This window comes from Melopsittacus undulatus, chromosome 4, assembly GCF_012275295.1.
Source record: "Melopsittacus undulatus isolate bMelUnd1 chromosome 4, bMelUnd1.mat.Z, whole genome shotgun sequence".
NCBI classification, from domain to species: domain Eukaryota; kingdom Metazoa; phylum Chordata; class Aves; order Psittaciformes; family Psittaculidae; genus Melopsittacus; species Melopsittacus undulatus.
The window spans coordinates 54119498-54133122 of NC_047530.1; the positions used below are offsets into that span (position 1 = coordinate 54119498).

The 13625-nt window shown below is 39.4% G+C and overlaps 1 protein-coding gene across 5 annotated transcripts in view; it reads left to right on the forward strand.

The window, feature by feature from the left end:
* The window catches only part of DENND2B (DENN domain containing 2B), a 179056-nt gene that overhangs the window by 71053 nt on the left and 94378 nt on the right, over positions 1 to 13625 (forward strand). For all 5 annotated transcript variants that reach the window (XM_031052650.2, XM_031052651.2, XM_031052649.2 and 2 more), the window contains one exon: positions 6377 to 6481. In XM_031052650.2, coding sequence (XP_030908510.1) covers positions 6402 to 6481 — 80 coding nt within the window. In that variant the 5' untranslated portion in view covers positions 6377 to 6401. The remainder of the gene's footprint in view (positions 1 to 6376; positions 6482 to 13625) is intronic.

Here is a 13625-nt window from a genome sequence, read left to right on the forward strand (position 1 = left end):
GTGTGTCTGGCAGGAAGGAAGGGAGGTGAGCTAACAACACTGTGGACAGCAGCTTGCTCCGTATCCTAGCTCTGACCCGTGCTTTGCCTCACATGATGCTCTAATGGATCAAAACCTACTGTAGCTGAAAGTTCAAGATGCTTCTCAGCTGATGGCATTGTCAGTCAGCCTTGGGGTGAGGAAGGTTCAGTCGTTGCTGTCAGCTCAACAGAGAATCTCCTTTTAAGACTCACTAACTCTTTCAGCTTGGTTTGCTCATTTTGCATCTCCCCTGCAGCCTGTGCTCCCAGGCAGTTTATCCTAAGCAGTGAACCATGCTTTGACTTTTATTGTGATGTCTATAGAGACTGATTTCCCTGCAAGAAATACTGAAGGACAGTCTATTTTCTCATTTCCCGTGTTTTTTGTGATACAAAAAATATTAATGAAAAAACCTCTTCTTTAAAGCTAATCTACATTCATTCCTTAGCAAAATAACAATTTGGGTTTTGTGTCACAAGAAACAATTCATTGCTATGCAAATGATGGTGCCATTACAGGACTATGAGGAATAAGCAACAGGAGCAGGTGAGCTCCTGAGACTTGAATGGGTGTTTTCATGCAAATATCTTGAGGATGAAGGGAACAGACAAAGGAAGAATAATACCTAGGAACTATGATGTATATTAGACACAATTCATAAATAGGCTCTTTTCATAGTGATGTCTGGTCCTCATGGAAGTGTTTGTGTTGCAAATGCCAAAATTTCAAAGCTGTGATGGCTTTAGCAGCACTGAAAGTAATAGAAGAACTTAGGGCTAAATTCTTACATTTGGACACAAGTTTTGGACTGCAGTGTCTTTTAAGTGAGGTCTGTTCCCTCCAGTTTCAATTCAAGGGGAAAAAAACAGCTTGAGGGTACGTTAATGAAGTAATAAGGTAAAGAAGGGTGATGGAGACAGAGGAGGAAGCACAAAATAGGCAAGTGCACAAATATAAGAAGAAGGGAAAGGATTCTAGGTAGTAGAAAAATAAGGAAGGAGGATGAGTAGGGATCTGTCCTCTCTAGGCAGCATCCCTACTTTTCACCTGCCTGGTTCTGCAGTCACCCAGGTCTGACAGCCTACACTGAGGGGAGGCAATAACTTTCCCCTCCAGTAAGTGCTGCAACATCAGTTTCCTAATAGTATCCATTTCAGTTCAGTGGGGACTTCAGGGCTGAAAGGGTGGGTTGGCATTGCAGGGTTTCAATGACAACCAAGTCTACCACCACTGATGGTTATAGTGTTTGTGCTGGAAGTAAACCTGTCATCATTGGCTTGATTGGAACCAGGCTGTCTCTGCATTATAGGGAGGAAAACTTTGGATGAGATTGTAGAGTTAATACCAGGTAAAATCTGTGCCTTCTGCAGGGTCATAAAGACAAAAAGTTTGGCAACCCTCTTTGTCTCTGTTATCCACAAACATTGTCTCTTGTTCTCAATCAGGGACTTTGATATATGTAGCTATGTGAATGGCTTGGTATTGTTTTCTCACTCAGAGTTTATGCTAGAGTGTAACATGGCCCAGGCGTGTATGTGTTGCTGATAGCACAAGGTCTGTTTCTTCAGCATGTAGAATTGAAGGCAATTAATTTATGTGTTTTACAAGGAACCTGTTGATGTGATTGTAGTTAGCTGTGTGCTGTAACAATTAAACTTGGGTGAAATAGTTGAATTAATACTTCCTGAATATCTCCATACCAAGTCCTTGCTCAGCAGGTCATTTAGCTCTTTATGTTAGCTTGTATGGTGTTGCATGGCTGAACTTGCAGTGGCCTAGCTTAGAGAACAGATTTACCTTTATCATTAAAGGTGAGTCATTACCTTTAATGATAGTGATTATTATAATTAATAAATGATAATAAATATCATTTATTACTAGATGATAAAAACATGTAGTTCTCATTAAAATGTCCTTTGGAGTCTCTACAGAAGCCCTCTCAATGCAGAAATCTTTAAAGAATTTACTGGACTTTCCAGTACATCAGAACTGATATTGTTCTGGGAGGACTCAATCATCTGTTTTACTGGAAGGGAAAAAGCAAATTGCCACAAAGCTAAGCTGTGACTTTCAATACACATTGTCTTCTGCTTGTATGAGTCCCTTTAGCAGCAGAATCTGGATTCTTCTTCACTGAGCTGCCAGACAAACAGTGCTGGTGTTCCTGATGTTCAGAAAACTGGCTTGGAAGCATTGCAACACACTCTAAGGACTTTTTGTTGGAATTGGGTATTTAATGGAAAAATATGCTTAAGAAATCGGTGCAGAAAAGGGAGTGAAATGAGTCTGTTTTAAGACTAAGAAGGAAAAAGGACCATATGGATAGGAAGAAGTATTGATTGCAGTTTTAAAAACAACAAAAAAAGTGCCATCAAACAAGAACACATGCACGTCTGTTGAACCGAAGAAATCTCAATTGAAAAGGCCTATTCTGCTCCCACTATATTAACAGAATGAAAGATGTCATTCCAATTACGAAAATGCTTTCTCTAAAACATCTAAGACACTTATAACATGATGTTGATCTGAGACACCTATAACACGTCTGAGTCTAGACATGAATAACTAGGCTCAATGCCATTCACCTTCCACAGAAGGAGAGGAGAGGTTCTTGCAGTGTAGTAACAGCGGATACCTTGTGTGTAAATAAGGTTTTCTTGAGGCCTTACAGACTCTCAGATAGTACAAATAAAGCTCTGCTGATTACCAAGACTTTCCAGGTGCTTTGTCCAAGCCTAGCTCTAACCTGAACCACTTGTGAACGGGAGTGAGCTGAGGAGCAACTTGCACTGCAATAGTGTAATGTAATGGGAGTGGGTGCTTCCAAAGCACTGGAATGCTTTAGGAAATGAAGAATAATTTTGAACTGTAGTAGGGAGCAGCATGCGATTTACAACTCTGTTGCTAACACCTGTTACTGGAATTAAAGGTTCAAAGGTGTCATAAAATCATAAAGTTCACTAGGAAAACTGGGATTGTTGTCAGTGCCCCTTCTGTGTATAAAAAAGCTCCAGGCCACACTTTCACTTTGGGAGTGCAAGTAAACCTTTGGGGAGGGAAGAGGGAGACAGTCCTTAAGGCATATTCCATCACTGATGCTTCCTGAAATGATAAAAATCTGCTAGGGAACACCTGCAGTGCAGCAGGCATTTTCAGTCAGGATGATGAGCCTTGCCTGGTACTAGCAGTAGATCCCATGTTGCCATCACATCCATTTTTGTGTGTCTGTTGTCTTTACTCTGATCCTGACAAATGATTTGTGGATGTTCCAGGCAAAATGGGTGTAATAATGGAGAACATCCAGATCCTAGCATCTATGCTAATTGGAGAGTTGTCCTAGTGAAATTAGTGAGACCACACCTGGAGTAAAGTGCAAATTATGGCTAAATAAGGGTTTCAGATTCTTCACCTTTACAAATGAAATCAAATTCTGCATTTTGAGGCAAAGTGTAGTTAGATGGTTAACCAGGCAACATGAATCTGCGTGATATGACTGTCTTTGGATTTGTTTTGAGCAGTATGTCACAATACTTGAGAGACTTTGGTTTTCACTGCTTTGTGAAGAATAATTTGCAAACACTGTGATAGAGAATGCTCTCACACAAGCCCAAGGGATGTGATTGTTACTATACAACATAATAACCTTACACGGCTGTCAAACTCATGTGAAGGCTCTTGCTACATGACCATAAAATTCAGTTGTGTTTTTCTCTCTTTTTCCCTTTTATTCTGAGAGCTGGGATATGATTTGGGAAATGGTTATGAGATTTTTTTTTTAATTTTTAATTTTTGATTTTTTTTTTTTCATTTTCTCTTTTGTTTGGTGTGAAGCTTTTGCTTCCAGGCACTGCACTGACTGTTTTTCTGCTATGTGAAAATAACTTGGATTTTCTCTGCATGTGCTGTTACTGGCATCACCTGCAACAAAATATTCTTGCAAAAGAAGCATTAAAGAAATATTGCATAGAAAAGTCAGTTGACATCACCACATATACTAGAGCCTCAAATGCATGGGAAGAAAACCACGTATGTCAGTAAATTTGATATATCTTGTGAAATTGTCTTAAAGCTCAGTTCATCTTTCGCTGAAAGCAAAGCAGTTTGGCCTATTTGACGTTTAAGGTAGCTTTGAAATGTGAGGTTTAAATAATCACTTTTTAAAATATTGACCACAATAATTTTTATCAAGCTTTAATGTACTTTCTTTTTTTAATTTATTTTATTTTTTTTTTCCATTGGATTTTGGGTATGGGAAAAGTGGACTCTTGGAAAACCACATCCCAAAAGAACACTTTGTTGTTTGTTTGGACTTCTAATGTGCCAGGTCAGTGTCCCATCTTTTCAAGTCTCCCTTCAGCTTATTCTTATCTCGACCAGAAAAAGTAAATCCTGGAAAACGATCCTGAACTGTGCTAACAGTTGTTATTCACCTTATGCCACATTTATATCTCTTAGTTTTCTCACCTAATTGCTAATAAGTGATTTAGACAGATTAAACGCAGTAAAAAGATTGAATTGGTGCGTGGCAAACAGAAAAGCTGCTGGCTCTCTGCGGAATGTGCAGTCCTAGAAAGCTTGGCCAGCGTCAGCAGGTTTCCTTTCCCATCCTGAGCAAGCCCTTTTCCAGCCAGAACCGGCAGTTCTTAAGAGCCCTGTTATGTTGATACTGTAACACCAACAGCAACAACGAGACACTGGAGGAATCTGGGGAGCTTCAGAGTAGAGGAAATGTTACCAGCTGGAAAAAGATCTCCACTTAAACTGGGAAAATCAATAGGCAGAAGACAATCCCAGGGGGACAAGTAGACCTGGAGTCTGTGGTAGGCATGGTTGACTCCGCTTCTGGAGCTGCAATCTGGAAGAGGTTTGCTGACCTTATTTGTGGCAGAGCTGTTTGGGATAAAGTGGTTTAGAGAATGTCCTGTTTCCCACCGTGGGTCTACTAGTACAAGGATTTTGTGTGTTGTCAGTACCCAGCTTGCTTTTCAGGATCACATTACAGTTGGCTTCTCAAGCAGCCTGGAGTTACTGTGGGTTTGAGTAAACAAAAAGTTTTGTAATACTCCTTGGGTTTGCATTAGCCATGCCATTAATGGTCATAAAAATTAGTAGTTCTGGTCAGAGCCTGGAGGCCAGCGCTGCAAACCATGATAGATATTTTAGCTTATAAACTAAGGAGAGTTTCAGAAGCCACCCAGAGCATATGCCAGCAGAGACAAACGACCCTTGAAAATAACTCCTGCAGCAGCAGGTGCAGTAAGTCCTGTTTCATTTCTTCCCCAAGGGACTCTGATGACATTTTAGAGATCTTATCATGATACAGAAACACATTTTTTCCCTCATATTGCAAAATATTTCTCAAACAATCTCAGTGACAGAGGAAATTGCCACAGAGAGCTGTGTTCTACACCACAGAAACATAGGATGTATTCAACAGAGGGGCATGTTGTTAGAGATTACCACCTTTGCATCTCTGGGATTACATCCTGGCCTATGCCCATATTGTCATATTCTCCCTTCAGTCACAGCATCCATTCCTATTATGATAGTGGGATGAGGGCAAAATAAACCATTACACTGGGCTGTTCCTTTGCCATTTATGGAGCAATGTTGCAGAAGTAAGGCTCATCTTTTGGTCACTCAACTGGGTATATTGGGTTTTTACAATGCTTGAAATTAAATATACAGCTTTTCGGTTGTTACTAAATCACTAAGAAATAAGTAAGAATTATTAATGTTTCTTTATATTACCCAAGGTCTTCAAAATATCCTAAGATAGTTTTACATAAAGAATCTTGGGGCCAATAGAGAATATCATTTGTAGGTATTTTCATGCCACAAGGAGACTTGAAAATTGTATTCAACATATTTTGTATTGAATATATTTCTCTATTAGAAAATGTTTCCATAATAGAACTGCATTTTAAATTTTGAGAAAAGTTTCTGCATTCCTTGGAATAGCTTTTGTGGCCAAAATGCCAGTCATAGCTGTGGTATTTGCAAGGATCACACAGTGCGGTTACTGGGCTCTCCACGTGTACTAATGGATGAATGAACCACACCAAACCTGTGATATGTTGTGAACTCTGTATCACGCTCCATTAGTCAGACCTGCCAGAACCTGAAGCATACATGAATTCCCATATCCTTTACAGCAGTAGGCCATAATAAACTTGTCTGTGAATGTGAAAGGGCAGCAGTAGAGAGATTGGGTTTAGTTTTTCAGGACCATAACGAGACTGATTGCATAGAATGAAAACCAGCCTGGAGTTCTGCTTTTGCACAGCACAGTACTTCTAACAGTCTTGAAGCTTAATTGATTGAAAAATTAATTGATTTTTTTTTTCCATCACAGATATCCACATTTCTAGAGAGCAGAAATGACCATGACTGCCAACAAGAATGCCCATGTCAACAGCAAAGCTGGAGGGAGTAAAGTGCCTCAGGACGCTCTGGATAGGTAAGTGGTGAATTGCAGGCTTTGTAGATTCTATGAAAAGTGTGTCTGTTTGGAACAAAATCCCTGTCCAAAGGAAAATGACCTCTGTTCTGACACAGAGAGTGCTTTGCTGGGATAAGAGAAGTGTTTTGTAGGGATTGGGGGAACCAAGGTGTGAGTAAAGGTCTGCTTCTGGTGTGTTTCTGTCAAGCTATTGCTGTTTGCTGACTGGTTATGATTAAAATGGTTGCAAGGAAGGAACTCTGTGGAAGGAACAGTGCAGGCATTAGGAGGTTTGGGCTAAATATCTTGGCCATATGACTGTGTGTAAGCTTTTCTCTATTGCCAGTCTCCAGTTTGTATTTTGTTTTGGTTTCTGCCATGTTTTCTGTTTCTGCCTTGACAGACAGTGGGCAGTCTCCTATTGCAGGCCAAGGAGTGAGCATGAAAGGATTGAATGTACAGAGCTCATCTCTGTCACTTTGCTTACATGTCCTCCTTTCTATAGCATCAAAGTAATTTATGAAGTAGATCGACTTTATCACCAACAGCTGAGTGAAATCTGAGCCAAGGACACCTTAAGCTCCCAAGCCTGACAATTCTGAGGGAATCAGTCTTCAGATTGTGCTTCCAAATTTGTGCATGCTTACTTGTGGCTAAGGAACACTATCCTAAGAAAGTTCCAGTCCACCAGAAGGCTGTGATGCAGCTGCACACAGTGATTGAGATGCCTGTAAATATCAGGTACCTTGCACTCATGAATTAGTACAGTGTAATGGCAAGATGGGTAGAGTCAGTTATTGATCCCTTACCTTTCAGTTTATACTGATCACAGGCAGTGTTCTGAAAACAAGACTCTTTCTTTGGGGAACTCCACTTCGGAATATTGCTTTGGTATGCAAATAAAGAGCTCACCTGCAGCCAGCAAGTTCTCATATCCAGGTCAGCAGGAGTCTTGTTCTAAGCCACAGCCTTTACAAAGTAATGCTGACAGATTCAACCTGTGGTCTTCACATAGGACAAGCCCACCAGCTACTCTCATTTTGGGGCTGATAGTTGCAAAGCCCTCCCTTAGATCTAAAGGCAGCCTCGGTATGCTTTGACTGGGAAAGCTTAGACTACCATCAGACTACAGAACCTTTATGGATCAATTATTTGAACATAGGAGCAAAGCACTAGGCTTTGGATGTCACCTTAGTGAGGTGAGTAGAAAGTCACATAAACTGTGCAGGCTCTTTCTTCAAATGCATGAAATATGTCTGTTGAGATATCTCTGTAGCATTTTGTCCAGCTCTCTAGGGGATTCTTGCATGGCTGTCTTGTCCTGCTCTGTTTTGAGGGGCTCTTCTACACTACCTTGCACAATAACATGACAGTGTCTCAATTTTTCTTGTGTTTTGTCTCAAAGCAAGACTTTAACCCTATTATAAAGAGCATAGAGGAGAAATGTGCAAATAACCAGCTCTGGCCTTATAGAGTCTGTCTCTGTACTGCACTAATATCTTTATGTTAGTTAATGGACATAGAAATAAAGAAGATGCTCTTTGTCTTACAAAGTTTAACATGTAACTCTGTAAGGCATTCAGTAGGTTGCAGTAAAATGGGTCTGTGCCAAGAAATGAATGTTATAAAGGAAAAAGTAGTGGAGGTCCTATTTATTTGTAGGACATTTTGGAATAAGAGCATAGGTTGTACCAATGTCAATGAAATACTGCTATCAGTTTGGGCAGGCTTCATCTGTTCTTGCCATCACTGACTGAGGGTACCACACTGACAAGCTGTACCAGGGTTACTCCTAGCTGACAGCAGCACAGTGTGTGCATAGGAGGGTTATATGTCAAGAATGTTACTGTTACAAATACTTTAGTAAAGACTGTGATTCAAGTGAGTAGATCATGGAATTACTGTTTGATTTTATCCACTTGAAAATAAGATACCAGAGGCAAAAATTCCCTGTATTGGCAGCTGTCAGGTATAGAACAGCTGGTGTAGATGGAGAAATTCAGACAGCAATTGAGAAGAGCTGGCTTTAATCCTAACAGAGAACTGTAGGTCAACTTGAAAGTGATGTTGAATATTGGCTTGGTTTGAGATACCTGCCATTGTATTCTGAACTTTTCCAAATGTCAACAATGGAAAAGGGAAAATAGCAATTAAATTCTGGGATTTTCAGGATGGAAGCAATAGAAGAGATTTTTCCTCCCTTTCTCCCCTCTTTCCCCTCTTTCCCACTTTCTTCCCCGCCACCCCCCCTTTCTTCTTTTCTGTTTTTATTTATAGGAAAAACTCTTTTTAATGACACAACTGTTTTGCATTTAAATGCTTTGAGCTTGTTCTTGGTTTTGGTTGTGTTTCCATATTTTGTGCACATATGGCTGCATCTGTATTGCCTTCTACTTCTAAAACCTTATCTCTTACTTCCAGCTCTCTGCTACACCTTCCCACTTATCTACATATATTATTAACTCCCAGGCAATATTCCTGAACTGGATAAAAAGGCCTCATGCTGATTACCAAGGGATAGGTTGCCCTACAAAGTAGTGATTAAGAATTAATACTCAAGAGACTTAGCCAGAACCCTGACCCTAATCCTGTCTCTCCTAGTGACATCCTTTGCTGCACTGTCACACCCTTCCTATGTCTAAACCTTTCATTAGGTTGATTTGCCTTTCTTCCTTCTGGTGCTGTTCTTCTTTTTAAATTGTGCAGTTGACTAAAGATACAGATGACCAGCATCTGTTCTATTTCTTTTATTAGGCATGTTATGCTGTACTAAAGCTCAGCAGAAATGGACTCAATATCCTCATATGTTTCTCAGTTTACTAGTTTGTGTGCTTGGCATCTCATAGTACAAAACAGTAAAAAATATCAAATAAAAGGGGAGAGAGGGTGGCTAGAGGGATTTTTACAGAGCGATGCATACGTAGACATTAAGACCAGATCCCTAATGATAGCTGGCATTCCTTTATCATCCTTCCACCAGTGCAGGCAGATTGATGCTCGGAACTTGGGTCTAGACTTAAGCAAACTTTGGACTTAGTTTTTGAGTTTAAAATCTTTTCCATTCTGAATAGCTTAGAAAGTACTGTGAGATAGTTACTGGATAACATCAGTCAAATAAACTTATCATCACCATCTGTTTTGATTAGAATTTGTCAGGAAAAGGTTTTGTTAAGTACAAGTACGGACCTGAAGCTATGAAAAATCTTTGAGTTGCACTTGTGTGACAAATGAGATGAATAGGTTGTCATGCACCAGTTCTCCATCCATTATTTTGCCTTATGTCATCTTCTTCACCTGTCTTTGTGAAACCCGGTAAGAGGATGTTATTTGAGTCAACCATGAGGATTCTTCATTTTAGTCAGCCTGTAAATCAGCTAAGTGCTGGCATAATGAAAGTTTAAGGCTTTCAGGATTTATTGCCAGCATGTTCAAAGATTCGCTGAATCTGAGCAGTCATTGTCTCCATTTATTACGGGATTTGACTGGAGATTTGGAAATCTGCAAATGTGCTTTCTCTATATATAATTTGTGGGAGTAGAGTTTCAGTAAGTGCTGATACTGGCGAAACACTGATGTATTAGTCTCCTGGTGGCTAGGACAGCTTTAGGACAGCTAGGACTGTTATTTTGGTGGGGTTTCTTGTTGCAAGAGTGTTCAGTTGGACTCAGTCTTGAAGGTCATTTCCAGCTTAAATGCTTCTACAATTCTAATACACAAGGTGTGTTTCAGTGACAGAGTGTCACCATCTGGTTCAACCTTTTGTGGTTCATTATGGGTCAGAAGCAAGAGTCAGTAAAGTCTATAGAAGTCTTTCAAATTCCTTTGGCTGTTAATTAGACCCTCCTAGATTATGGATTTAAATTTTAGTCATAAATATCTTCAGTGAGAAGGAGGTGCCTACAAGTAAACATCTATAAAACTGCATCAAGATTCTTGCAGTAACTAAGATTTGTTGGTCTTTACCAGAGTGGGGATATATTGATATGATACACCACAGAGTTGTGCTAATGGCAGTTTAGGAAATGAGGCAGAGACAGAGAGCAGAGTGAGGGAGGATAACTGTGAGCCTTACCTGAGAAACTGGTCGTGAGATTCACAGGCTTCTGCTGTGAGCACAGGAAGGGAAAACCTTTGTAACTGAAGCAAGTGAGATGAATTAAATAAACATCCATCCACACTAATGCATTCTTTCTGAAGTTAGTTGAAGTTCATCCACCACTCGTTACAAATGGAGATTTTTTGTGTGTTGAGCCAAGCTGGACTGTGAGACAAACTTGACTGTGCTCTGAATAGGAAAATTGTAGAAAGATGATGAAGGTGGTAGAAGGTATGAAACATTTTCACTACAAGGCAAGAACAGAGTGACTGTGAATCTTCATCCTGAAAATGAAAGTATTAAAGGGAAAGAAGGGGTAATAGAAGTCTCTGAAATGATATATGGAATGTAGACAATAAATAGGGGAAAAAAAAGATCTCTTTCTATTTAAGAACCTATATGAACCAAATGAAACTGCAAGATGACAGGCTGAAAATAATTTGAGAAGAAGGTACTTCTCTGCAGCATGTTTTTGACTATGGAACTTACTACTGCAGGATGTTGTAATCAGGCAAATTCATGGAAAAATCTACCAAAGGCCTTTAGCCACTGAAACAAAACCTGTGAGTCAACAGACTGTTAAACTGGTTAAGTAGCACTGTATGCTCATCTTGTTCTTATGCTCTTCTCTAGGCACCTGCTAACTAACCGTCATGGTCAGTGACAGAGCTTGGAGTAGGCATGCTTTTTGGCCCAATCCAGTGGGGATGTCTGGAACAAGAGTAAATTATAGGAAGCAAATATTAGAGAGTTTGCACAAGGATTGTTACACTTACTAAGTAAGACATTCTGCCTTGCTTCAAGGACACAACTTTAATCCTAACTTGTGAGTCACTGAGATGAGCACCAAGGAGCAGGAAGCTAGGAAAGCACCTTATATGTATCTAAAAGAGACTTCTTTGTAATTCTGGCAAGAGGCAGCTCTGTGAAATCTTACTAACTTTTCAACAGGAGACAAGGAGCCCATGGCACATTCACAGCTAGTGTGTGACCTTTTTGCACCAAACGACTAGTTTGTTTGACTGCATCATACTTAAGAGGATCAGTGCAGTTCTGAGGAAACCTTAAGACAACAGAAGTCTCTGCTATAATAAGACTCTGAATAATAGGCATAGCAGCAATTGTAGCCCGCTCCTCAGAACGCGGCTTGCTTTCCTTTGGCAAATGATTCAGTATTTATCTGGAATCTGTTTTATGCTGAAACTTTATTTGAATTAATGATTAATTTATAAAGTATTTGTCCTAATGTTGTGTTTGTTCCAGTGCAAAGATAAATGTAGAAATGGCACTAGCAGCTCTGACTTAAAAGGCACCTCAACACTATACTGTATTAAAACAGGCCTATAGCTATGTCTACGAGGTCATGCTCTACTTGTAGTCTGTTTAGTCTATCAAAGAAAAGGAGAAAAAATTATGAACAAAATAATTGGGTATTAATGTGTCATTGTATCTTAAAATTACAATTTAGTTAGAGATGCTAAATTCAAAAAAGCACAGGTCCAGAGCTGAAAAGTGTTCAGAGTAACTGTGTCTACATAACTTGTGTAAATCATTCCTGATGTCTTTACCTCTGGCTAATATGCTATCTCTGAACTTGGGATTTCAAGTAATTTTATACACTTGGCTTGAGCCTTATCACCTGCTGCGGTATACGACTCGAGTACAGGAAGTGTTTGTTTTTAGAGCAGATCATTCATCTACAGTTTTTGTCTGAGGGTATTGCAAGAGGGTCTCGCATGATTGTTTTTAGAGGAGCCCATTGATCTACAGTTTTTGCCTGAGGTTATTTTTGTCTGAGGGTAAGTAATTTCAGAATTTGGAGATGCAGTCTTCTTCCAGTCTATTTGTAAGTGATAGAATTTCCCTTTACCTCTAATATTTTTGTGGTGCAGTCTGTTCATGCCATACGAGTCCCACCTTGTGAGCGGGATGTAGAACTGTGCTCCTGCCAGGCAGTGTTGCCCTCCTACATGCAGTGCTGGAATGAGAAATAAAACAAACATTGTGAGACACGTTTTTACTGCAAGATAGGGTTTTTAAAGAATTACTGATTAAAAATATTTAAAAATACGAGCAGTAATCTGCTGTAAATACAGAATATATCCCTGTGAGTAGAATTATTCAGACAGTGGTTTGATGTACTTTCTTAGTTAATAACTTTTGGCTAAATTTCTGTTAAACTGGGAAAAAATGATACACATCAGTATCTATTTTTGAAAATGTTGATAAAATGAAAAAGATATTTTTATGAATTAAGTAGTAAGTGCACTTAACAAGAAACATCATTCACAAGAATAATATCATTACACTTACTCTCAGTTTCTTGAGAAGCAAGTAAAGGTGACTGTCCTCTGACTTCTTATGGAACAGAACAAAGTCTATCCCATGTAAAGCATATTTAAAATGATTGCACTGAAGTTTCACAAATGAAGTCTTAGGAGTGACCTTTTGAAATCTTGATTGTAAGCACATATATACTGTTTACAGTGAACAAAAAACAAATTTGCTCTGGTGTTTTGCTAGTATGTATGGAGGGACTGGTAAGAACAAACATCTTTTTAGTGTAATGTCTCAGGGCTTGATGTGGGAAGATAGCTGAAACAGAAACCAATCCTGCTTCCAGTTCTGCAAAAGGACTGTATGTCTGAGGAGAGCTACATCACTGTAATCCTGTGAGTTTGGGTGTGGATTGAACTTTTTCATGTGGGCTGTTCTCTTTACAGGTAATCTGTATAGCAAAGGTGTTGTCCTCACTGAGGTGGAGAATATTCTCCAGCTGAGCAATTGTGATTTAATGACACAATCAACTGAGGGTGCTGATTTCAGTGGGCTGTATAGCAAGGCATCAGAAATCTGTGCTAGCAAAAGATTACACCTGCAAATTGTTGTGAGCATAAACTTGCAAGTTGTTAGTTTCCAAGTCTAACAATATAATAAATCAAATATACTCTTGCTTGCTCAAAACTGAAATCTGATCACTGAGTTGCATCTTTGTCCTTGCCTGGGAAGAACTGAGCTGGTACTCACAAATATCTTAATATAGGCTTTGGCTTTTATCTTCCAACA